The 27,791-nt window shown below is 35.6% G+C and overlaps 1 protein-coding gene across 2 annotated transcripts; it reads right to left on the bottom strand.

Annotated features, from left to right (window-relative positions):
- On the bottom strand, window positions 1-26,585 carry LOC106065605 (uncharacterized). Of its 2 annotated transcripts, none has more exons than XM_056021665.1 (10): window positions 26,453-26,585; window positions 21,135-21,464; window positions 14,060-17,285; window positions 13,486-13,576; window positions 12,200-12,293; window positions 11,733-11,941; window positions 11,453-11,597; window positions 10,276-10,365; window positions 8,767-8,904; window positions 1-7,584 (listed from the first exon to the last, which is right to left on the bottom strand). In XM_056021665.1, exons 2-10 carry the CDS (start codon window positions 21,162-21,164, stop codon window positions 4,660-4,662), a joined length of 6,948 nt encoding a protein of 2,315 aa, XP_055877640.1. In that variant the 5' UTR covers window positions 21,165-21,464; window positions 26,453-26,585; the 3' UTR covers window positions 1-4,659. The 2 variants fall into 2 exon arrangements, with proteins under 2 accessions (XP_055877640.1, XP_055877639.1); XM_056021664.1 differs by having other exon boundaries at window positions 21,135-21,468; window positions 26,453-26,579.
- Window positions 26,586-27,791: the final 1,206 nt, after the last annotated feature.

Raw genomic sequence — 27,791 nt, 5'->3', positions numbered from 1 at the left:
TTCTGTAAAATGAATATTTTATTGAAGCTATAAACCTGCATGATATCTCATGATACCAGAACTCATCAACTTGCCAGATAGGTTCAACTAAGCACGCACATGGAGATTTTAAAATAAAATTAAATTGAAACATTTTCATTGCTATTAATTAACGGAAATATATTTTCTGGACAATTTTCTTAGTGTAATCATAGAAAAATATATTTTTAAAAACTTTATTTTTTCCCCCAACATAATAAAACAATCAAGTCAACAAGAAACTAATTAAAAAGAAAAATTCAAACAAAAGTATGGCAGTAAAAGAAAAACATTCAAACTAAAACTAGTTGTAAATAAACTTGAAAGAACAAAGTACATGTGGTCCAGTGACGTCTGCCTAGCAGACTTGAGTTGCTATGACAATGTCCACAACAAACATAGAACCTTATTGCTCCAAATTAAACAGAACATAATCCATTCAGTCCAAGGAATCAGCAAATACAAAATAGACATTCCCTTTTCAAAGTATAACCACCATACAAATAGACATTCACTTTCACAGTGTAACCACCATACAAATAGACATTCACTTTCACAGTGTAACCACCATACAAATAGACATTCACTTTCACAGTGTAACCACCATACAAATAGACATTCACTTTCACAGTGTAACCTCCATACAAAATACTAGATACTAAATAATGAAAACAAAATGAGAATGTTATAAATTTAACCACAGAATCCCTGAGTTTGTACATGTCAATAAATGATAGTGTCTCACCAATCACTTGATCATTCCAAAAAGTGTTACAAATACTTTGATGATCTACCACCTCAAAGGTTTTACTCACAATTATTGGCTTGAGAATTTCAAAACACACTGTGTGTGATCTCTAAAGCAAATTAAGATTATGTTTAGGTGGATCCTGGACAAAATCAAACAATTTCATTGTTACTCAAGAAATTGTTCTCAATGACTGAACTCTGAATGTAGTTCTAAAAACAACAAATCCTTCTAGGCAGACTTCCAAACAGAGTAGCTGCTATGACAAGTCAGGCTGATCTAATGATGGTATTGACTTTGTACCTACTGAGCATAAAACTTGCATAGGATGAAAACATTCTGCTGCCACAATTGAAACTTTTCAGAATTAAGTACCAGAATTTTAGGAGTGCAAGAAATATAACATTCTGGCAATAAGAAGGGAAAAAACAACAACTTAAAAAGTACATTGTCAATAAAATAAAATCAAACAAACAAACTGGTGAGAGGACAGACTAGACTGAACATCCATTTCTGACTTGCTTCAGTCTCTAGTCACACCAAGATCCATTAAATAAACATTTGAACAAGTAGCCAAGTATTTTCTTAAACACATAAGACATTATTTGTAGTATTTCTGTAGAGTGGGCCTCAATGCTCCTATAGCATGACAAGTGCACTGTGGTCCAATAGCTATTATGGAAATAATGGGATGGGGAGGTATATGGAGCAGAGTTGTGTTGACTGAGCCCCTAAAGGCAGCACAGAAAACCTTCTCCCAGATACCTCCCCCCACAAAAGAGGTTGACTATAGCGCACAGAGCATGCTATATGCATGAAAGTTGCACTATAGAAAAGCAATTAAAAGAAGAAAAAAAAAGTAATCATTGAACAAACATTTTTTAATGTAAACATTGTTTTTTTTAAGAGTTGCCATTAAAATGGAACATTAATAGCATTCTAATCATGGAGGCTCTCAGAGTCAAAATGCATTTTTCCACAGATTAATTCTACAATTAACATCATCAGGCATACAAAAAGGATAACAAAAGTATGGTAAATTACAATATTGGCAGTTCACAAGTACAGCCTACATTAAATAAGTAATATATTACTTGAATCTTTTTTGTTACTCAGAAATATAAACATATAAACTCTTGTAGAAACAAATATATTTCTGTCATACAATGCATGTACAAACCCTAATTAAATATTAAATAAGAATTTGTATTAAAAATATTAAAACTTATGAATAGGAATAAAAATGTCAATCCGTTTCTTTCACATAGAGCTCAACTAAAAACTGAGACCAGACACTAAGATAAACACAATCAATGCTGCTACTTCACTCTGTCTAAGACTATCTAACTAAGTGAATCAAGTTCCAAAATAAATTCAACATCTAAATAAATAGTCAACAAAGCGATGATTCAAATCCATGGCAGTCGTCAACATTAAGGAAAATAAATACAACATCGAATAACAGAACTAGAAAACAAAAAAATCATACAAATTGTAGGCTGTGTACAGATGTCCTTCAAGATGTACAAGTATTATGGAGGAACATAGCCATCAAATAAAAAGTGCTCCTTATCAAGAGTACATAGGTAACCAACACAGATGTGCATGAGAGTAAAGCTACAGCAGGAGTCCAGCCTACATATCAATATACACACACAATGGAAATAAAACTATTTATATCACTGCGTCACTATTAAAACATTATTATAAGAATAAAATGAACTGACTAATGTACATAACTTGAAGGTCATTTTATACTTATAATAATATAGATTGTAAGCTTATATGGAACTAGAAGAGACTAAAAATACAATCTAAAAATAAAGACAGGTTGAAATTCTCCTTATCAAATAGAAAATAAAGTGGTCTAAATTGACTCCTTTTAATGACTACAAATATTGATAGTACTTCAATTTGGGTGTTCATTTTCAGGTACAAAGCCCTGTTACACCATGAACAAAATCACACCAAGCCTAATAAGTTACACAAAAGGCAAGCAATTTTATTTCGAACAAATAAATTCAGCTCAAGTTTCCCCCTTACTGACATGTTTAAAAGGTCCATAGAATGGCCGGCTCTGTTGATTTGCTGTGGGAAGCATGGTCGAGAGGCCAAGTACACTTGAACTTGGCCATCTATGAAGGGGGCTCGAGGTTCGACACCTGACTCGAGCAGAGTGTTTACTGAGTGCCTAAGGCAGCACGGAAAACCTTTTCCCAGATACCCCCCCCCCCAAACACTGGTCGACAAAAGAGATTGGACCATAGCGCTCTGAGCATGCTATAAGCATGAAAGTAGCGCTATATCAAAGCCATAATTTATTTATTTTTATTTGTGTCAATGCAGTGTGGTAGTGTGAATAAATTAGATTCTGGCAGAGGTTATTATACAATTTCAAACATGAAAGTCAAAACAATCTTTACAATTTAATCTAATTACAATTTATGAAACATACAATATTCATACCACCCACAAAAAAAAAGAAAAGTTATCACATAGAAGAAACTCAAAGTAAAGATACAAAACAAATCAACTTCCAAACAAAACAAAATGATAGTGTAGCACAAAGCTGTTCTATAGAAATTCAATACAAGACCATTTCTAAAACACATCCACTCTTCTTCATTCAACATAAGATTTAAAAAGCCAATGAAACAAAAAGGAAATAACAAAAATGTTCTCAAAAAAAAATCCCACTAAGATTAATCTGAATAATTCTATTACCCTAATTGTAATTCTCTGGTGGGATCACTTTTCTCTCATTTATGTCCAAGACCAATGGGATTTAAAAAACAAATCACTTTTAGGCTTACAGAGGTAAGTAAAGATTGAATGTCAATAAAAGCAACAAAAAGAAATATTGAAATGGCACCAGTATTAAATTCACTTGAATATTTCTTTCTTATCCAAGCCTTTGACAAGCCTTATGCAATGGACAACTTATATATATACATTATGCTAAACCAGATCAACCTGTACATCACTGATGTATCTGGAATTGATCATAAATGACTTAAATACTGAACGCTCCATATTTGTTTAAGATACCAATGTATACAAGTTTTCTACATGATAATAAAATGTATATGAAATAGAACACCTTTGACTGACCTGCATCTATGTACACAGAATGGTACCTGTTTATATTGCACAAAATGAGGGGGTGGGGGAAAGCCCTATAAAGAGGCACAAATTGTACAGTTTTGTTTATTTGCCATTTTGAAGTACTTTTGCTCTATGATTTATTTAGATATATGTATAAAAAAAAAAAAAAGGATATATGGACGCAATATAAGATTGCTTGAAAATACTATGCCATTTGTTTAGATGCAGTGGCTTGGTAACACAGTGAGTGATTCAGCTGCGTGGAGTCTAATGTTTCAATTGACATAATCATGAGCTTGAGGCATTCACTTGCATATTTTTAACGCAACAATAGAACAATATGTGACGGGGCAGGGGTTGGGGGGAAGTGTGATGTCAATGATCAATAGACTGGCTCCCAGAATGTTTAGCATGTAAAGTCTGTTTCAGAATGTAGATGATTGGGCCAAAAATATGAAGTTCTTATGGCTAGTGTATCTTTTCATAAACTAGAAGTGTGTGAGTTGGTAGGCTTGTTATCTAGTGGTTTGACTGGTAGCACTGTCTCATTTTGTTGCTGGTTAACATCTGTATTGCATGTTATGATACTATCTGCTTGTTGCTGGTTAACATCTGTACTGCATGTTATGATACTATCTGCTTGTTGCTGGTTAACATCTGTACTGCATGTGATGATACTGTCTGCTACATCTTGACTGATGTCATGATGCTCTGTGCTATATCTAGACCATACGCTATGCTACATACTAGACGGCATGCTATGCTACTCTGTGCTATATTCTAAGATGCTAACAGGAAGAACATAGTGCTGGATTCATTCTTTCTTCACATAGTTTAATGTTGTTAGATTCATTCATTTTGAAGAAACCATCACCAATGGGTCCAATGTCATGTGGTGAGGAACTTTTCCGTTCAGTGTCGGGACAATATACCTGACCAACTACATGGGTAGGAGCAGCTACTTTGGTGTCAGGACCGTATACCTGGCTGTCCAACTGAGATAGACTCTCAAACATCTTTTCCTTAAGGTAGGCTTCATTCTCATCCTCTAAATTATCTAAGTCACCTGCATCAATTGACATTTGTATCCACTGGTTATATGGACCAGTGACATTCGTGTCCTCATGGACCCATCGGGCAATGACACTTGCTGTTGTCATTGTCGTAACAGTTGGCACTAATGGGCTCCAAGACTTACCCACCTCTTTGTGCTTCACGTGAATGTCTTCTAGTTTCACCTGATCTTTAGGTACACTACCACGCTTGTCTGACAGAGATGAACTCACCTTGACAGGGGAGTAACCATTCATTAGCCTTGGCAGGTTGGATGCACTGGGAAAAGCGGCCTTCATATATTTCGGGAACGCAATGGACATGCAAGCAAACATGACAGGTGTGATATGCTCAAGTGTAGAGTTGTCCAAGTATCGAGGGAAGTGTAGTGGGAAGACAGTCTTCTTCGTCTCCAGAAAATCAAACACTTTACCAAACGTTCCTTTAGTCAGGTTAGGGAAGGCTGCTAACTCAGTGAGTTCCCCCTTCAGGAAACCATTAGCCTCCATATCTTCAATCAACCTGGCCTGCTCGGCAAGAGACTTTCGTTCCTCCATCTTCTTTTCATACTCTTCAAGCCCATGTCTGGACAAGTTCAGGTTCTTGTGTTGATAAAATACTAAGCTAATCCTCTTGGGTTGGTATCTGTTGGGTTCTTTTAGGGCTGTGGTGGCATGCAACTCCCTCTTGGCCACCTCAAAGAGCACTGCCCCATGGCAGAGGGCTATAGCCACCCCACCCATGGCCGGATCCTCAAATACTTCCTTGTTGTCATCTGTTGCTATGCTCATGATAGTAGAATCTATAACCTGATAAGGAGGCTCCCTGGGGCCTTGACCTAAAGTGGGCACAACAAAGCCTTCAGACTTGTGAATCTTGACCTTCTCTCCTGGATGAGGGTGAACACTCTCTGAGTTATCCTGAACATTCATGGCGGAGGTCAAGGAAGTAAGGTCACAGTTGGTGCTCATCAAGGTGCTTAGAACATTAGCTGGCAGATCATAAGGGGCAGACACTGCACTAGTTTTAGAGGAGTGAATAACTGGAGTTATCTCTCCTTTGTGTAACTCTACAGAAGATTGCCTGAAGCAAGATTCTTGTAATGAGGTTGTTAATAAATTTTCATTGCTTTTTGATTGGCTTGAGGTCAGTTGATATCTCCCATAGTCCCCATCACTATAGCCATTAATGGAATTACCTCTGTCCAAGGCACTAACACTTTCAGTAAACTTAGGTAATGTCTTAGTGTAATTGGACATTTGATTACTTTGTGAGAGGCATGAATTAATTTTGGTTAATTCAGGATTGAGTGTTTTGCTGTTGGTATACTCACCATTAGTCAAGTGTGATGGTGATTCAAACTGTTTACTATTGTTTATAAAATGTGGATGTTGAGTTCTGGAAGTCTCGTATAAAGGTGTTAATTGGTTGCTGTTTTGAAAGCTGGGTATTTGTACTTTTGTTGCATTGTCAGTGTAAGGAGGAGGGGGGTGCCTCTGGTTAGTGATGGGAGACATGTGAAGAGAGTGAACAGAAGGATCAGTACAAACTTCAGACCTGCCAGCATGCTTGCCGAGATGACTCAACTGTTTATCAACATCCTGGGGGTGTGAGGGAGCGTTGGGGTGATCAATGGAGTTTGACTGCGTAGAGTGCAGAATGCTTTGTGAGGGAATGAGGTTTGATTGTTGTGGTGACTGTAAGGGTCTCTGAACACTTGCTTGTGAGCCAGTCCATTGGTTAGGTTGCTGCCTTGGACTTGCTGCTGCACTCTCTAAGGTAGTCACATGATTTGAGCTCTGCTGCCTTGTATTTAGTTGAGCCTGGTTTAGCGAAGGAGTAACAATGTTTTGCTGTTCAGAAATATTTCTAGAACCCTGTTCTAAAAGCTGCTGCCTGATTGGATGATTATGTTGCTGCTGAGATTGCCCTTCACAGGACTGCTGCCTAGATTGTTGTAGCTCTTGAGTGTCATGAATGAAGTTGAGATGACTCTGTTTCTGTTGTTGCTGGTGAAGGAAGATTTGATCAGCAATGGGGGGCTGCACAATAGTGTTTGTAAAAGACTTGTAGTGTTTTTGTGGTTTGACACAATCTTGGTTTTCGGTGGTCCACTTTCGAGGTGGGAAAACACCATGAGTGTAAAAATAGTCCCAGAACTTAGTGTAAAGGTCACCGAAGCCAGGTTTACCCTGTTGAGACATGAGGTCAGTGTAGGTCATGTTCTCCTGTTGAATGACATCTAGTCCAACTCCAGGAGCTACGCTACTGTTTGAGAATCTGGTTTTCACATCATCAACAGGGCTGGGCTGAGATATGAAGCCATCAAAACTACCCTCACTTACAGGAGATTCCAAAATTTGACAACTCACAGGCGGGTAAGACATGGCTCTCCCAAACTTTGGCTTCTTTGGGCTCTTCTGACAGCCTTGTTTCTTTGGGGTGGTGCGATTCCTCTTACAGGGCCTGTAGGGGGTAGAACGGGTCCGTACCTGAGTCATGTAGCGTGACAGCACCTCCAGTGAGCCTTTTCTTATTTTATCCAACTGACCTTCCATAGAACCTTTTTCATCCGTCTGGTCAAGGATATACAAAGGTAGAACATGGTATTGTTCATCTTCAGGTTTCTCAAAGCCTCTGTGTTTGGTCAAATTGACAACCTGAAACAAAGAGAACAATAACAAACTTAGAGATAACACACAAAAAAAATGTTTTATATTGACTTTGATTTTCATTCTTTTTTCTTATTCTTTTTATTGGAAGAAACATTTTAAAATGATTTGAATTTTTCTTTTGGTAATCAAAAGGTTATTATGTATACATAATACATGTCTCTTTTAATACCTTCATACTAAAATCTTATTCATCTTCTTCTTTATTGCTATTTTAATTATGATTAGACAAATTGTGTGTTTTCCTTGTGTTGTTTAAATGTAACATTATGTTAGTTTAATAGATCTCATAGGAGAATAGTTGTTAAATTAATTACACTAGATTCACATAAATAAAAGGGAAGTCACTCATATTCAATCAGTAGCAGATGATTTAAAAATCAAGTTGTGCTGTGCTAAGCTTATAACTGTTAAAATGCATGTCATGTTTTTCTTTTATGGTGACAGTAGAAATGTATCATGTTTAATAATGATAGGATCTGTGAGTATTTACAAGCTATATAACAATACTATTTGTACAATGATTCAAGTCTATGTGTGCACCACAATCACGGGGGTAATACACTGGTATTACATGAATATTTTTGTAAAATTAGATTAACTTATTCATAACCGTAACACACACACATTCACCAACAAAATAATAGATGAGATAGTCAATAGGAATCTTAAGTTCCAAATCCCACTGGATTCCATTAGTCAATGATTAATGCATTGTTTCTTTGTTTAGTGTAAATTTGAGACTAGAATCAAGGATTATTTCTTTGAAAAAAAAGTAACATAGGTTCAAAGTTAGGTTGAATCATGCCTCAGAATAAAGCAAACACATTTTTGCTGAGACAAAGCATAACATAATATTACATGAATTCCAGGAAACATTTTGCTTGCAGAAAGTAAGTTAATCTATTTAACCTAATACTGTTACAGTTGCTCTATTAATTGTTGAAGAGAACACTGGCTTTTTTCTTTTACTAAGAAAAATAAATATTCTAATGATTTCACATTTTAACACACTCAAGAAAAAAATTATGCCATGACTAAATACTTTATTAGTCACAAATCAAAGAAATATTTGTGTGCACACACTAGACAGTGTAATAGTTCTGCTGTGTTAAGTTTACATTGTGCTGTACTAAGTTTAGAGGAGTACTTCACTCAATGTTAACTCACCACAGTGCATCCGTTGTTCATGTTGTGACAATCCCTGTGACTATGACAACAGAAATCTACCACCGCTGTTACACCAGAAAATGGTCGCCCAGCAGCAGTTCCCAAGCGACATTCTCCAGCTTGCTTTTCAAACTGAATCTGAAAATGTGCAACATCGTTTAAAACATTTTAGTCATTACTAGAGAAATAGATATGTTCAATAGTTACTAGAGAAAAAGATATGTCCAATTTTTTGTTTGTTTGTGATGATGGATTGTTTATTTTTACTGGTTGTTTATATAACTCTTAGAGGAGTTTTTCAAAATTTAGCCTAAGCGCCAATAACCTAAACAGAACATGAACAGAGATGACAAACAATAATCTAAGAAGGATTTTTACTTTCCATGTATATAAAATTAATGATTTAATAATGTCTAGATCCAAGAGAGAATTTTGCCTAATGTCTTTATGCTATTTGTCAGTTTTCCTGTTGCTGCTATTTGACTGAGACTATCTGCCAATAGGAAAATGAAGATGTTTCGGCACTAGGGGGGTTCAGGCCAGTTACTATGCTTGTGGTACTACTGTTGAGCGCGGCATCATTGTTGGTAGCCCCAATTTAGTGAAGATATAGTAACTAACATGGTTGCTTCACTGAGTAGTGTATGCCTCAAGTGCTGAGACTTGTGATGTCTCAGTTGATGCAGGACATGCTTTGGCCATCAGAAGGTTATTTGTCTAATTAAGAATGGTGCACATCCAATATCACAGACTTGACAGATGTACAAGAAAAAGAAGAGAAAAAAAAAAGACAGAAGGAGAAAGTGGAAATTGGACATTGCAAAATAAAGCTATACTGACCAATACACATTTTTGGCTGGTCACATTTGACTAACTACAGGAGTAATGAGGAGAACAGGTTTGGCCAGAAGTTTTTTATAATTTTGGTCACACTCTAATCTTTGGACATCAAATCATGTTTAATCTCTCCTTGTCATGCCAAAGCTAAAATAGTGCGTCAACAATGTGCGGTAAAGTGGAAAGCAACTCAGTCATGTAAGAGAGATAAAAGATGACTATAACAGCCCCCCCCCCCACTCCAACTAGAAAAAAGAAGGGGTAATTAATATTTTAGATGTTTGAATATATGTGACTGAATTCAGTATGCAAGCATACATCTGTGACAATATTGAGAAAACCAAAGAACACCAGTCAATAGATTATGTTTGTCTGAAAGTGTATTCTACATATTTCAGATGTTCTTTCAGAACTGAAAATTATTACATCCTAGCCCAAACCTTCTGGGTTTAAAGATGGCGCAATTGAGATGGCAGTCTAGAGCCCATACCACATGGTAAAGCAGACATCCAATAGTTCTTTTCTGTTTATTGTTTTTTTTTAACTCTTCATGACCAAGTTTTAATTTTTTTAATGACTTTAGAGAATAATTAATTATATCATTTTCTGTTCTATTTGTATCCTTTAAAACAAAAGTAGACATTTGGCTTTGCTATTTACACAGAGACTTACTTGATTACGGTAAGCATCAGGAGCAAGTCTGCTGTACAATGGAGAAATGTCTGTAGCCAGTCTTTCTAGTTTCTCACCAAGATCTTCTTCCTACAACACACAAGACATAGTGCATAAAAGCACTGACCTACATTCAATATAACTACTATAGAATAGTAAGCTAAGAATCAAAAAGTATGTCATACAGGTCTAGCTCTTATGTGAAAGTCCAATAGGTCTAGCTCTTATGTGAAAGTCCAACTCTAAAATGTTAAAAATTGGGAATTAAAAAAATGGCAGGAACTTATGCAATTCTTGCAAATATTCTAAAAGTTGTAAATGGATGTCAGAAAAGTAAATCATGTTTTCAGGATTTTAGAAAAATAAACAACAAAATGAATGCGGATTTTGACTTCTAAAATAATAATTAGCAATCTGCTATCTAACCAATGACAAATTAGCAAATTTCTATTTAACTAACAAAAATAAAGCTTAAGAGACACAATATCATTCTCATCAAACTCTATCTTCTTTCCAAAGCCCTGAATAAGTAATCAATGCTTTAAGTTGACCTATTAACTAGTGGTAACTTTGGGTGTTTGTGTTATGTGAATGTGAGATTGTATGCTTGTTATTCAGACATATTTTTTGACATGCCCATATGATTGATGGTCTATTAACATTGTACTGACATTTAATAACTTTTCTTTTTACTTGCTTAGGAATTTGAAACATAGGGCCATTTCTTTGTCTTTGCAGTTTTAAAAAAAAAAAGGGGGGGGGGGCACAAATTGCAATAAATGTGCACAAGATTATTTTGGTTTCGAATGCTTCAAGAAATTGAAAATTGCTTTTTACAAAATTTATCAATGTTTTTATTATGATCTTCCCCATAACCAAATGTATCCCAAAAAAGATTAGATTAATTTAACAAGGAGATAGACTTATGGTATAAGCCTAACCTACTTAGAAGTTGATCAATAAAATACTAAATGAATCAAAGAAAACAAAAAGAAAACATAATATTTATACCTTTTGGTATTATTTTAGTTTTCTTTTTTTATTTTATCTAGTCATTCTGTCTAGATCAAATACAACTGTTATATAAGATCAAGATAAAAGATCACATAAAACTGTTTAAATACAATTTTATAATACACTTATATACTAATCAAGATCAAGTAAAACTGTTAAATACCATTTCAAGATCCTTGAGCTTGAATTTCCTTGCCGACTGACTGCGTGCAAACTTGCATCCATTGTAATACATACTCCATGAACAGCCAAAGGAGAAGGAGGCTCCGCGTCTCAATAAATCAACACCCTGACATGCACAGGTCTTCCTAAACAAACAATAAAAAGCATTCAATTAACACTGCGTCTATTATATACAGTTACAATGGCATGATATATTGTGTCTATATGCATAAATCTACACTTTTAAGTTCAAATAATCGAAACCATTTTATTCAAATTACTTTTCATTTAGACCACATCTTCTGTCAGTTTCTATACCACTCTTTGGAAGTGTAGTTATGAGAAAGTTATAGAGAGAGTCTGCCTGCTGAGCCATTACTCCCTCCCAAGCCACAATGACAACTATGATCACAGCTGTGTCACAAAAATGGCCAGGGCGTTGACGGACCACACACAGGTACTTCTCTTCTGGGCCAGATCGACGAATTATCTAGAAGATAGAAATAAATTTGACAGATGGGATATGACTTATTTATTAGCTATATTCTTGCCCTCCAATGACAACTAAATCTTTCTCCTCCTCCGATGACAACTAAATCTTTATCATCCTCTGATGACAACAAAATATTTATCATCCTCTGATGACAACAACTAAATCTTTCTCATCCTCCAATGACAACTAAATCTAAATCTTAGCAAGTGATTTGAGTACCCTATGTATCTAGGACAATCTAAAATTAGAACTCACCCACTTGGCCACAGGACAACCTTCTTTACTTTTACCTTCCTTGCCAGTAAATATAACCTTTTCTATTCTTAGGGCTGACCCCATGACCCCAGTTCTGAAAACAAAGTTCATCTATTTAAGGCAACAGATAGAGATGTATTTCAGGTTTTCCAAATTAAATAAAAAATCACTTTAACTAGATATTTTATGGCTTATAGAATATAGTTGAAGTGATTTTTGTGTAACATATTTTGTCTAAAGTAAGTTATTCAAGCATTGAAAGAAACTAGTCAAAATGTCAATTTTGTATGGAAAGCAAATGTCAAAGATATCTAGTACCTTACATATGAAAATTTCCCTAAAGAGATTGTGGAAACATGAAAATTTCCCTAAAGAGATTGTGGCTACATATGAAAATTTCCCCTAAAGATATTGTGACTACATATGAAAATTTCCCCTAAAGAGATAGTGGCTCTAAGAACAAGGAGCGAAAAGCAGACACTGATGGGAATTAGAAGATACTTTTAAGAAAGCCCCAGAATTATGAGTCTTATTGTGACCTTTTTTCTGTGTGGCAATACTTTTCAGTGATGAACAAGTGAAATTAATTTCATAATGTAATATAGTTACACACTGGGTCTCAAAATAACAAAGCCTAATCAGTTTAAGCTACACTAAAGAAATCTGCATAACAAGCCTGCTATACTTAAGACACCTGAATAAAAACCCTGTGAATAACACATTACTAAAGAATCGCTTAAGGGCAAAACATTAAACAGAAGATACTAAAAGAATAAGAGAATAAACATTTATTCCAGAGACAGATATGTATAACTCTTTAAAGAACTAGAAATTACATACAATGTTCAATTAGAAGACACAAAAATTGTTTGGCCTCTAATAAAGACTGGGTTAATGAATGTAAGACAATGTTTTCAGTGTAGCACTTTGTCGCACAGTGAAACACAAACAAAAAAAACATTCCATTTAGCTGTTGTCAAACAGGAATGGTTTTCATATATTCTAAAAAGCTTGCAATACACTACCACTCTATTCACAAACACACAAAGCCACTGACTTCTGATAGGAATATTTCATAAGCATTGTTCCCGATACAAGCTAAGAAAATTTGAATGCAAGTTTTGTTGTCTTATATGTTAATGCTTTTTTTTTGAAACTATCTGCACCAGTGATGATGGATACTTCTTACATTTGGATGCGCCCCCACCCCCCCACCCCTGTAAACAATGAAATGAACAAGGTTGTTGAACTAATAGGTTCAATTTGATGATTTCATGGGAACCAACCTTTGTTCCATCATTTTTCTCACTGCTGGTATATCCCGTGCAGCTCCAAGTTGGGTATAGTATGGACCTTCTATTGCTTCTGTTGGAATATCTGTTGGTAAATTAAAGTATTTATTTTTTAAATTTATCAAAACTGTTTTATTTATTAACTTCATATAGGGACAAGAAAACATGGAGTAGACAGTGATAGCAGTCATGGAGTAGACAGTCATTGCAGTCATGGAGTAGACAGTCATTGCAGTCATGGAGTAGATAGCTATTGCAGTCAAGGAAAATATTTATCAATGCAGGTCAATTATAATTAGCAAATTTAAAATAAACTGATCATGCTGATAGAAGAAGGGGCACACAGTCAAGCAGTCATGGAGTAGACAGTCATTGCAGTCATGGAGTATTTATTTTTTAAATTTATCAAAACTGTTTTATTTATTAACTTCATTTAAGAACAAGAAACTGACTTCTGAACACCTAATTACAGATATCTGTATTTATTTGAGAAAAATTTCCAGTATATATTTAGCATGTTGAAAGAACAAAAATATCAAGGAAATATGTAAACAAAACTAATACTTACGATCAGGACTCAGACATGTGCAGTCAGCCACTTCCATCAAGTTGTTGGTCAGTCTGTCCACCAATTCTTGATCAAGTCTCAGATCATCTGGCTTGATGTCAAGACCATTCACTCTGTATTGTATATTGGCAGCAGAAGCATGAGGCTTTCTGTCCGCAGCTTTGCAATAAGACATGTTAGGCTTTACATCCCCAGAGAGTTCTGTAGAGGCTGTTGTGGTTGGCAGACGCCCTCTTTTCTTCTTGCTTTCCATTTTGACTTTAACATGACAAGGATTAGACTGATTACATTTCTGATTGTTGAGATGATCTTCTACCAAAATAGAATGATTAGGAAAGTTGTTGCTTGGCTCCTGCTTAATATATACTGGGGACATTGCTTTCCTGACTGTTTCTAGATTATGTTGGCTTTCTTTAGTATGAGGTGAAAGCATAGAATGATTTTTAGCAGTGACATTTATTGGTGCATTTTGGTTATGATCAGATGTCATTTGATGGCCATACGATGCATGTTCAAAAGGCTCAGATTTGATTCTGACATTTCCTTGAGCCTTTACATTATCTTCAGAGTAATATGTGGAACGTTGGTCAGCCTCTGTTCCTTTATTTGGGTAACAAACTGAATCATTGTGATAAAGTGGCGGATGTTTGTGAGGATAAAGATTTGCAAATTTAGAATTGTAAAAGTTGTCTGAAACTGATAGGCTATTTCCTACGTTTTTGGAAAATTTTTCAGAAAACTCTGCAGCCGCCAAATCTACCTTAAACTTATCTCTAGTGGTGAGCTCCAATCTTTGGCTGTGTGAGACCTTTCTTCCTAACAACCCTGCATCTGTTTCATCAAAAGCGTAGGGATCTTTCTTTTGAGAGTTTAAATGCTGATCCAATGAAATGGCGAAAACATCTGCAGTTCCTGTAGTGCTTATCACATGATGAAAATGACTTTCTGGTCTTTTATCTAGTCTTAATGACTGAGATGAATTGTAATGGTTATCACAGTTACTGTTCACAAAGGGTATTTGATCAATGTCGTGTGGTTTGGTCACAGCACTAGTTAAACAACCAGGATTGGTGCTACCAAAGTGCATGTCAAATGGTTGATGGGATACATTTACATCTTGATAGCAAGCACTTCTACTTTCTGACATTGTAATGGAGTTGCCATTAGATTGCGTTGAGAATTCTGGGAATGGTTGGTCAGGTTCTGATAGCATGGCTGAAGCATCCATTTCACTCACTGTCATATTATTGGTTGCTTTTCTTTTCTTCTTTCTCTTCTTGGGTTCTTGCGCTGCCACTGATGTAATGACAGCTTTCTCTCTCTCCCTAGCAATGATCTCCAGAATACGGAACGTTTGCTCTTCTTTGGACAAGGTTACTTCTTGTGGAGATGGCTGCTTCAGTTCAGCACTGCTGGGAGGTGTTGGTAACGGTGGAGTACCATTCTCAGATGGTGGTGTAAGTCCCTGGACTAATATATTGTTTGATGGTGACAGATGAAGAGAAGGGGACTGCTGTTTGTTGTAATCATAGTCTATTGGTGGTGTTGGATACTGAAACTTTGAGAACTGGCCATCATCAGGTGGAGACTTATTGGCAATTGTTAATGAGGTATCAGAGAACATACCCAGCTGACTGTATGGATTTCTCTGTGTATACTTTTGCTCTTGTTTCTGGTCTTTTTTGGACGACAAGTCGGCATGAAATACATGTGTAATATGAGCAGGAGATGAGGATCTAGACATTTTTTCAGCTTCCGGAGTCTTATGAAGTTTTGTTGGTGACAAATGAATGGTATGTAATGGCCGAGTATTTTTGGCTTGGACCATTTGACAATTAGAAGTATTCTTTTCTGTTTTCACCCCTACTCGTTTAGAGGACAAGCTGGCCAGAAATCCAGGGGATAATTGATAAGGTGAAGGACTTCTGCTTTCCTGGAAAACATCGATACTGAGAGACTTACAAACATTCTTCTTGTCATCTGATGGAAATGACTTGACATTTGAAGGCAATGAAATAATGGCACTTGTGGGAGGGCATGTCATGTGACTCTGTAGTAAGCTGTAATTTTGAGGTGGGTTGTTTCCTACACCCTCAGGCACTTGCAGCTGGACATGATTCAGGTCAACATGGTGGGAAGGTTGAAATGAGCTGTTGACATAAGGGCTAACAAATTCAGCCATTGGTTCAACTGCCCGCTTTGATGACAGACTAGCTATAAAAGTGGGTGAAAGACACTGGCCAGGTGAAACCGGGTCATTGTCACTGGTGCCATCCACAGGTTTAAGATCTAACTTTACAGTCTTTTTCTTTCTTTGTCTTGCTTTCTTTCGTTTGGGTTGTCCAGTGAACGTTTCAAGACTGCTTTTATTTATCGTAAATGCTTCAGAAACTGAGACATCAAGTGAATTATTTGTTGGTCCACTGGAGTCTAACCAGGGTTGAAAGTGTAAAGAGCTGTTAGTTGTCTGATGTGGTTTTGCTTCAGAAAGGTAACCCTGAGGAAATTGATCAAAGCCCCTAATTCCTGCATGATTCGTAGGAGCAGGGGGATTAATGCTATTCGATGTAGTCTGATGAGAAAAGAAATGGTAAGGGGGTGGCATGGAGCTTGAGGTGGAATAAAATCCACTTGGGACACTCTCAGTGCTGGATGGTAATGCTTCTGTAACTTCTGTTAACCCATCTGAACCTTTCAAAGAGAAAGAAGAAAAGTCTGGATAAGAAGGAAGATGACCAGAGAGAGGGTAAGCCCCTGATCCATTAAAAATGTTCTCCCACGGGGATGTCCTGCTGTCATAGGTTTGGGACTGATTAGAAGAAAGCGGCTTCTGCTCTGCAGCAGACAGAAGAGACTCAACTTGACAAAGTGGGATCTGGGGAAGTGAGTCTGTTGGAAACTGAAGACTGCTGTGTGTATACTGTGGAGGCTGCTGTCCAAATATAGACATGCTTGAGATTGGTGGCTGCACCAGCTGTTGGTTGTAAGTGAACCCAAGAGCCCTGAATGAGTCAGAATCATTGTTGTACCAGTTGTCCTTTGATGGCTGATGCTGGGGATGGTGTTCTCCTGGATAGACATCTAAGTGGACAAGACTTTGATGGACTTCATCCTTAGAAGATCTGGGTATGCTGTAGGCTTGACTTGGATTCAACTTTGACCTAGTTGTAGTCAATGAACTAAAGGGAGGCAGCAATGTTTTATGGGTAGACGAAACTCTGTTGCTCTGAAAGGTCATACAAGTTTTGAATTTAGCTGAGAATGTTTCATTAAATACATTTATTTATTTTTTCATTTTATGTACGAGTAAATAATTTTATTATCTTATCTTATAAAATACAGACGTTACTTCAAAAAAGAAGATGATTATGTCCTGCGAGCCATGCATCTAGTCATGCATGTAAATCAACGACTAAAATTCTGCCAAGTCACTGGTTTTCCTGGCTGACTCAGGCAACCCATTCTATGCTCTAATAGCACTTAGGAAGAAGGAGCATTTGAACGATTTGTCCTAGCATATGGAACAAGGAATATTCCTTTATTTTTGTGCCTTTCTGAGTATTTTATTAGTTTTTGTATTTAAAGATTATGGTTAAATGTTTTATGTATAATTGCTACTTTTCTTTTAAGTCTTCTGTCCTGAAGGCTTTCTAAATTTAGTGATTTTACTAAAGGTGTTACTCTAGTCAAATGTGAATTTTCGTTTGTTATAGGTGATAAAACCTAGACTTAGAAAAACTGATCCAACAAATCTGACAGCAGAAAGCGCCAGATTCTCAGGACACTAGGGGAAAAAAAAAAAGAATTGAAGGAGTGAAAGCAACTCCAATGTCTCACATTTCACCTATGACTCTTGCAAGTACTGTAGTGAACACAGAAGGCTTAAGTATAAGATATATTTACACAAGTAGTGAATAATGATTTATTCTGAAGAGAGATTATATGACTTATCAAGAACTAGAAATGCCAACTATGGAATGGTGGACGCCTGGGGGAAAAAAAAGCAACTTCTACTATATTGAGAGTTACCAGGAATGTCAAAGAAAGTGGTTTTGCTCCAATAAAACAAAATCAAAATCTCTTCAAGTTTACCATGCTGTCCCTCCCCCCATCTCCAGTGATCACAAAGGAACCCCACAAAAGTTCAAACTTAGTCGTTTGGCCCCAGATTGACCTTTGCACTTGTCACGGAGACGAAAAGGCTAGGCCTACTTGCATCATCACTAACCGCGTAACAGGATTGAGTCTTGTGCACAAAGGACGAGAGAGAGAGAGAGAGAGGGGGAGAGCTGGGAAGAAAGTAGACCGGCAGACACAACAAGAAAATATGAAAAGGTAAAGCGGTGAAGGCATCGAGGGGGAAAAAAATCGCGCAATATTTCGAAAGGAAAAAAAAAAACTTGGGTCGAGGTCAAATGTTTTCAGATGTTCAGTGCTCCATTGTATACAATCATCTTGGGTTAAGAATGTCATACATTTAGATCTAAAAGTAGCCTAATTGACTCTGCAAGAACTAGAAAGCTCATTTATTTATTTAATAAAATTAGTACCGGTACGAGCAAAAGTAGCGTCTCAAAAGAGAGAGGGGGAAAACAATCTAGGACAGTAGGGCAGACAGACACCTCGGGTCTTGGCTTAAGTAGGTCACGATCGCAAGTGGAAAAAAAAAACGCATTTATTTATAGCAGCGCGTGGCCTGTATTTTGGAGGAAAAAAAAGAAAGCTTGACCTCGCTACTGTTTGATTGTGGCGTACATTTAAAAGCACACGTAATGCCGTTTACCGCTGATATTGATGTCCGCATGCATAGTGACAATAGTGTATAGATCTATTAGCATCAACAAGTCTAGCTAGGCCTGGGATTAACTGAGACACTAATTTTGATTCTCAACTAGATCTAGATCTAAATCTACTTTTTGTTTTTGTTATCAATGAGCTTCATAAGTTCCTTCAGATAGGATAATCATCGTAATGGAAGATGTTCTCGAGTGCCATGAAAGTACTGTAGGATTGGGGAACAAATGACTAACTTGCGTTTCGCGGATGACATTGACGGCCTAGCAGGGACAGAAGCTGATTTGGTGATGCGCAGAGACAAGATTTCCGCAGCAAATGGTATGCAAATAAATGCCAAAAAAAAAAAAAAAACAACCTCAAACTATAACCAATAGCTAACAGGACTTTAAAAGGGGCATCAGTATTGGAGATGAAAAGCGTAGTTTTAAATATACAGGAGCTATCGTCTCAGATGAGGTTTCCAAACCTGAATTAGGCCTACTGGCCCGAATTGTACAGTCCACAGCAGCATTCGCAAAACTCAAAACAATATATATATATATATATTATGGAAAGACAAAGGCATAGCCCTCGACACTAAAATCAAGACTGGTGCACTCCCTGGTCATGGCCACATTCTTATATGCTTGCAAGTCTAGGACGCTGACAACAGAGCTAGAGATCCTAGCAATGGAATTGAGATGCAGACAAGAGAAAGCGATGGGAAGACAACATAAAAGAATGGACGGGCATGTCATTGAAAGAGGTTCTATCCAAGGCAAAAGACAGAGAGGCATGAAGAAAGACCTTGTGTAGTGCCCCAACGGCCCAAGCAACTAAGGGATAGGTGAAGCCAAAAGCTCCTGCAGAGCGACAGAGAGATGCAAGAGGTCGAGGCCATAGTCAAGACAGTCCGCAGCGACCAGGCAGCCATTAGTGACTACGCTATGAGATGATCCAAAGTCGTTTCACGACGGAAGGGGGCCCTAATATCGGAAGGGGGCCCTAATGTCCGATATAATTAACTTTATATTAACAGTGACCTTAGTCTAAATGCAGCAATGGCTACTGTTAACTTACTGGTGAAATGTAGCCTGAATAGCAATTTTATCTAGGTCTAGTTCAAAAATGTAACTCTAAATCTTTACAGGGGAATACCATAATGATACTAGACTAATGTGTGCAGTTTTTGCTCAAATGAAATAGATCTACAGTGACTTTGTGACTAGAAGGCCAGAAATAATCATGAGTAAGATTAGGTCTATTCAGTTTTTATGTATAAATGCAGAAGAACATGACCTTTAACCCCTCCTCCCCCTAATCCATACGATTGCATGATACCTATCAACTATCAGAAAACAATGGATTCAAGAATAACACAAATTAACTAAATTGTCTTCACATAAGATTTTGTACTTTATTCAACTTACGGCTCCATTCAAGCCCCTAAATCGGACAAACTAGTGCACCATTGTAGAAGAAACAAACATAAATTTACTATTACATAAACTTACAATGAAGTGTGTAAAAGAAATAGGAATTTGCTTAATTTTTTTAAATGTGTGTGTGTGTGTGTGTGTAAGTAGTCTATCTGTGTGTGTGTGTAAGTAGTCTATCTCTGTGTGTGTGTAAGTAGTCTATCTTCCAAACATCTGGTTCAATTGAAGCCTACATCATTCAATGACTAGAACAACACCCAGGAGGGGAATGGAAGAAGTTTTATCACTTAAACGAATAGTCCAGTTAGTATTTCATTGTGTTCAATACAAAATATATATTCTGTCTTAAACATGTAATAGAAAGTTCTAATGTTTACACTAAACCTTTGCTTACTTACAGACACACACACACTTTGGAGCAACTTACTGGGTGTCTTATAAAATAAATGTATTTAGATCAATGCATATTAGGAGAAGACCTAAACTTGACTTTATCAAAATATTTTTGTTTAAAAAAAAGGTTTGTTTTGCTAATCCATCTTTTTAAAATATGCTACACACTAATGAATGTTATTGGCAATATTTATGACACACTTATTACTTTCAATGTCATTTTGGTATCTTTGATAAGTTGGTTCTCCCTTTGGCCTATATTCTCAACTACTGACAAAAAAAAAATGTTTTTTTTTTAACAAACATTATTAAATTGCTAATCAGACCCCCACACCTTTTTTAAAAACAATGCTAAAGATTAAGTATGTCAATAAAATCTTCTAACTTAAAAAAGAATATGTTTTCAAACTTGAAACCGAAGTACTTATTAAATACCTTCTATAGCATACAATTACATTTCATCTTACCTCATTATTGTCTTGTTTGTTGTTATCCATTATCCTTTACAGAAAACTAGAACAATATCAAACACATAATCCAGTAAGCTTGGTCATCATTTCAAGTAATTACACAATCCCAGCGCAAAGAACCAAAGCCAATGCTGCACCAACTTCCTACTGATGGCAGGTGACCTTCTGGTAGAATCCATTAACAGAAGGTGCAAATCATGGACTTTAAATCTTCATCCACTAGATTAAGACTTGTCCATTCCAATCACAACAGCCAATGAATGGTACCTTGAGGGGGGGCATGGACACACAGCCTTCTTTCATCACCTCTGGTACATCATCTCTTTTCTACCTTAAACAAATAAATAACACTCATGATCTCTGGCTAATGCTCAATAGTGTTATAAATGTGTCAAGTGATAACAACAGACATTTTGAAACTTTTCAATCTCTGGATTAGGATATATATAAAAAGGCAAGCTCCATTCACTAATGTAACCTGACAATGTTTCTTAAACTGCAGAAAAATGGTAAATATAAAAATGAAAGAAACTTGTGGACTAAATGACTCCACACAGTGTGCCAGTACAGTTGAGGTGTGTAGATGTTGTATAGTAGGTCTATAAAAAAAAAGGTGTGGATGCATCACCAGTCAGCAAGTGTGTCTGCCTGGACTAACTATTGATTTACTACATAGCTTAATGCTGGTTGCCTGGCAACCAAACAAAAAAATACAAAAGGTGGGGAAAGGAAAAAAAAAAGTGTAATCAATAAAAACATTCTGATTCTACACAGCACTAAAATAGTTTGTGTCTAAATTAAACTGATGATTGACTTGGTAAAGGGATTATTTTTCGAATAGAAAAAAAGAAAAGATTTTTTTAAAAATGTAAAAAAACAACAACAGAAAGTACTACAGAGCATTTAATAATAAATGAGCACCTGGACCATAAACATGATACATTTTTTTAATTTAGTGTCAATGTTTTGAATAAGAGAGAGAGAGAGAGGCATCAGGCTGAATGGGAGAGCTCTTGGCTTCCAAACTGATGGGTCCTAACTTTGTATGCTGGTGAGCATCAGGCTGAGTGGGAGAGCTCTTGGCTTCCAAACTGATGAGTCCTAACTCTGAATTCTGGTGAACACTTGGGATTTGGAAGATTTTTTTTTTGGAAGTCTTTTGTGTCCATCTGATTCTATTGAATACCTGACATAAGTCTATAGGGGGAAAGTAAAGATGGCTTGTCATTGTGCTGGCAACATAACACTGTTGACAACCATAAAAACAAATAAACTTAATATCATTCCAAACATGGATCACAAGATCTGGCCGCTAGCATTTTACCGGTTACGGTGCATGAATAAAAAAAATATGACCACGTTTTTTTAGGACATCAGATCTTTTTCTTTTTTTTTTACTATATAAATACAGTATTGTTTGACACTTACTAAAAAAAAATCAAGATATTTACTTAAAAAGTGGAGCTGACTAGAGTTGAGATGGGGAAGATCAACTATGACAGGTAAAGAATGTTGGGAAACCGTGTTCCTTTTAATTAAAAAAAAAAAAAAATCTAAGTCAGCATGGTAAATGTTATGCTGGGGGGGGGGGGGGGGGGGCAAATGTTTTAAAAATTAGTTGAAGAATAATTCAACTTTAAGAAAGATGTCAACTGCAAGTGGGGGCAAGGTGGATGAGTGGTTAAGCACTTGGCTTCTGAGCCTCGAGTCCTGGGTTCGAATCTCAGCGAAGACTGGAATTTCTGGACTTTTAAGGCATCCCTAAGTCCACCCAACTCTAATGTGTACCTGACTTGAGTTGGGGAAAGTAAAGGTAAACTAATTGATACAATTAGACTTAATGTAAGCTTTGTTTTAAAAAAAAAAAAACATTTTTGTTTTTCTTGTTTAGTTTTTCAGATCTAAACAAGACAGAAAAGGTGAAAACAATCTATTTGACTAGCAGGAGTCTACTAAACAAAGATTAGATCTACTGTAGCCTCTGCTCAACTAGATCTAGCCGCTAGCATTTTACCGGTTACGGTGCACGAATAAAAAAAAATATGACCACATTTTTTTAGGACATCAGATCTTTTTTTTTAAATTCCAGACTATTTCCAGACATTTACAAAATTTACCTAGAAAAGTAGCAATTTTCCAAACTTTTTCAAGTCTGAAATCTGTTTTTTTTAATTCCAGACAGCGTATGAGCCCTGTCTACATGCAAGTAACAAAATCAATCAAACAAAAACAAAAAGACTAATAGTCCTCCTTTATGTAGCTGCTGACTTTTTGTAACAGCAACTTTGCTCTCAATAACTAATGAATGATAGAGATTTTAAAAAAATATTTGTATCCCAACCAAATCCCCAACTACCCAAAAAAAAAAACAATGACAGTATAAATCAGTATATATTATAATATTCTAGTTTCGAGATGTAGACCAGAGTTGGTAACATTGAAAGAAAGTAGTCTAGACTAGAATACTAACTAGATCTAGTTAGACTTAGAGATGTATAGAGATTCTATATTGATGATATCTAATAGTACTAAATTATATAGTATCTTAATATATTACTATTGATGTATATTGAAAAATGTATAATATTAGTATTAATAGTATTATAAACAAAGAGACGATGCGTAAAATGTTCCTGAACTCAATTTGTTTATTTTTAAAACTCTTTAGTGAGTATATGCAGGAATTTCAAGGTAAAGATATCCAGACCAGATTTAATTTTAAGATGATTATATTTTGAAAAATTATAATCATCAAACTAAAGTTTTCTTTGTGGCCAATTAGCTAGTATTTTTCCCAAAGATAAATAAATTGTCAAATTTATAGGAAAATCATTAGAGACTTTTTCAAGAATTGTGTCCACTAAATGTCAGATTTCCATGTTGAATCCATGAAGTAAAGTAGCAATAATACATAAAACACTGAACCATAATCTTCAAATACAAAAACAAAATTTAATCAAATACTCTGAAAGACACAAAGATAAAGGCACATTCCTCGTCCCATATGCTAGGACAAATTTGTACAAATACTCCTTCTTCCCTAGTGCTATTAGAGCATGGAATGGGTTGCCTGAGCTAGCCAGGAAAACCAGTGACTTGGCAGAATTTAAGTCATTGGTTAATATGCATGACTAAATGCATGACGCGTAGGACGTAATCATCTTCTTTTTTGAAGTAACGTCTGTATTATATAAGATAAGAAGATAAGAGTTTGCAAGCTAATAGATTTATTATAGATCTAGGTCTAGCTAATCAATTTAATTATGACAATATAGAATAGATAGACAAGATCTAGCTAGTTACATGTAGTATATTTAGTATAAGTATAGATCTAGATTATGATAACGAGTAACTAATGATAGAATAATATTTTAATTTCATAAAACTAGAATAGATCTAATCTACTAGTCTAGAATAGATCTAAATCTAAAGATCTAGAATCTATCTCTAGACATTCTAGATAAAATCTACTCTAGTCTAAGTCTTAGACTATATAAAAGTATTATTATATATATAGATAGATTATGATTACATCTATAGACTATATAGTATAGATAAGAGTATAGATTATAGATCAATATTTATATCTTATAATATATATATATAGAGAGAGAGACCTTAGATTAGACCTATATAATAATATATTATATATACTACATAATATAGATCTCTCTATATATATACTATTTAACTATTTAGTATAGCCTATATATATTATATATATATATATATATATAGAGAGAGAGAGAGAGAGAGAGAGTGTGAATAGTTTAAGTCTATCTTATTTATCTTATATAATTATAATACAGACGTTACTTCAAAAAAGAAGATAATTAATATACTACATAATATAGATCTCTCTATATATACTATTTAACTATTTAGTATAGAACCTATATATATTATATATATATATATATATATTAATATATATATATATATATATAGAGAGAGAGAGAGTGAATAGTTTAAGTCTATCTTATCTTATATAATTATAATACAGACGTTACTTCAAAAAAGAAGATAATTACGCCCTACACGTCATGCATTTAGTCATGCATATTAACCCATGACTTAAATTCTGCCAAGTCACTGGTTTTCCTGGCTAGCTCAGGCAACTCATTCCATGCTCTAATAGCAATAGGGAAGAAAGAGTATTTGTACAAATTTGTCCTAGCATATGGGATGAGGAATGTGCCCTTATCTTTGTGTCTTTCAGAGTATTTGATTAAATTTTGTTTTTGTATTTGAAGATTATGGTTCAGTGTTTTATGAATAATTGCTACTTTTTGATAGTTTCATCAATATGGGGATTACATAACAGTTTTACATTTATTATAACACCTAGGTATTTTGCGTTTTTAGTCTGTGTTACTGGTTAGCCATGATTGGCATGAATAAGATTTAATAAGTGGAATTAATTTGTTTTAGTTTTTTTGTTACTCTTAACAACTGACATTTTTCTGGGTGGAAAGACATGCTCCAATTTGATTCCCATTTCTGTAATTCATCTAATTCTTTTTGTAAAATATCGGTGTCTTGTGTTGTTTTTATTGTTCTCTCTATATAAATGCAATCGTCTGCAAATAATCTGACTTTTGTTCCTGAAGTATTCCAATTTGGTAAATCATTTATGTAAATTAAAAATAGTAGTGGACCTAAGACTGTTCCTTGAAGTACACCTGAGTTTACTGTTAGTGTTATCAGTGTTGATTTAAATTTAGTCAATTTAGAGTTAGAGCCATTTATTATTACAGTCTAGTCTATAAATACTATAATAGTCTACTAGAATCTATATTATATATATAGTTATAGGTCTATATTTATATTTAATATATTAGATCTATAGTTAATAGTATATTATTTATTATACCTTATAGTTATAGACATTATAGTAAATTATAGTTATAGATAGATGAGTATTAGATCTAGAATTCTAAATGAGTCTACTTGACAAGTTAGTTAAAAGAAATACTGAGGGCCTAATAATAGGCTAATTATCCTAGATCTAATAGATTTATAAAGAATCTAGATCTAGTCACTAGAAGACTCACTAGTCTCATGTCTAGACTCTAGACTAGTCTAGAATCTAGCCATTCTAGGCTCAGCCAGTCAGTGAGGGCGACTTGAGACTCAGTGAGACTGAGCCAATCATGATTTTTCAAGTGTCAACAGTTACAGTGTACACTACTGTACAGTAACAGTTTTTAGTCTTCAGACAGATCATCAAGACTAAAGTTAAAGTGTAGATCTAGATTAGATCTCTAAATCTATAATTGATCTTCAATAGTGCAAGTTTACACTTATATACTTACAAATAGATCTAAATTTAGGCCTAGATGAGAACAGAAAAGAAATAGACTCTAGACCTAAATCCAACCCCGAATCCAATAAATCGGTTTTCGATACTCGGCTACCAGCTTTGCCATGCTCAGGCAGAGGCCCAAGATTCGGCTGTTTCCGTAAGAGTGCGTTTTTTAACGAAGAAGCTGAAGGTCACGTGCTCACTTTCTGTGTACCATCCTCTGTGCATGTGTGTACACCTTAGGGGCTATGTTCTGCTAACCTCAGATTCTCATTTTCAATCTAGTTCTAGCTCTGTTTATGGAAATGAATGGAATAGTACTAGATCTAGATTGACTATTTTATATAGATATAGAATTGTTCTTCTAACTCAGGCAGTAGGCCTACAATTTTATCATTAAATTTGTTTACAAAGCCTATATGTCAGACTCAGTAGGGGTCGGATCTTTTACACCTTTTTTTTCTCCCACTTCCTATTATCGGATCAAGTTAAAACTTTGCACAATTATTCGTTGTTGATGACAATACATTAATCAATTAAAAAAAAAATCAATTAGTCGTAATAATTTAACTTTGTTTTACATGTTATCATGGGCGTAGCCGCCCCCCCCTCCCCCCGAAATGAAATCCTCATCCCGTAAAGGAGGGGGGGGATCGGAATTTAGTGACTGATTTTTTTTATTCTGTTTATTTTAGGTGAGATTTTAATGCTAAACCATCACTTGCCCCAGCGCAGCCAAGGGCTATTGAGTTTAAAACTCCCTACCGGGGTTTTTTGAGTTTAAACCCCTCTTCAGCGGGATTTGAAGCTAAAAAATACCTCTTCAATATAAAAAAAAAAGCAAATTACACACTCAAAAATCTCTGAGCGCAGCCAAAGGGGTTTTGAGTTTAAACCCCTCTTCAGCGGGATTTGAAGCTAAAAAATACCTCTTCAATATAAAAAAAAAAGCAAATTACACACTCAAAAATCTCTGAGCGCAGCCAAAGGGGTTTTGAGTTTAAAACTCCCTACCGGGGTTTTTTGAGTTTAAACCCCTCTTCAGCGGGATTTGAAGCTAAAAAATACCTCTTCAATATAAAAAAAAAAGCAAATTACACACTCAAAAATCTCTGAGCGCAGCCAAAGGGGTTTTGAGTTTAAACCCCCTTCAGCTAAAAAAAATACCTCTTCAATATAAAAAAAAGCAAATTACACACTCAAAATTCTATGAGCGTAGCCAAGCCAAGGGAAGTTTTGAGTTTAACCCCCCCCCTCCTCCAGAGGCTTTTTAAAAAGTTTAAAACCCCCCTGATGGTTTTGAGTATAAATACCCCCATACAGAGAGTTTTGAGGTTGAAAACCTCTCT

This window comes from Biomphalaria glabrata, chromosome 2 (genome assembly GCF_947242115.1).
Source record: "Biomphalaria glabrata chromosome 2, xgBioGlab47.1, whole genome shotgun sequence".
NCBI lineage: Eukaryota > Metazoa > Mollusca > Gastropoda > Planorbidae > Biomphalaria > Biomphalaria glabrata.
This window is presented reverse-complemented; position numbering and strand designations above follow the sequence as displayed.

What these genes read in the sequence shown, in the direction of transcription:
- LOC106065605 (XM_056021665.1), bottom strand. Translation starts at nt 21,164, where the DNA reads ATGGATAACAACAAACAAGACAATAATGAG. An exon ending in AGAAAAATGATGGAACAAAG is followed by an intron (nt 12,294 to 13,485) that starts GTTGGTTCCCAT and finishes CTTTGTTTTCAG; the next exon opens with AACTGGGGTCATGGGGTCAG. An exon ending in AGCTCAAGGATCTTGAAATG is followed by an intron (nt 10,366 to 11,452) that starts GTATTTAACAGT and finishes TGTGTGTTGTAG; the next exon opens with GAAGAAGATCTTGGTGAGAA.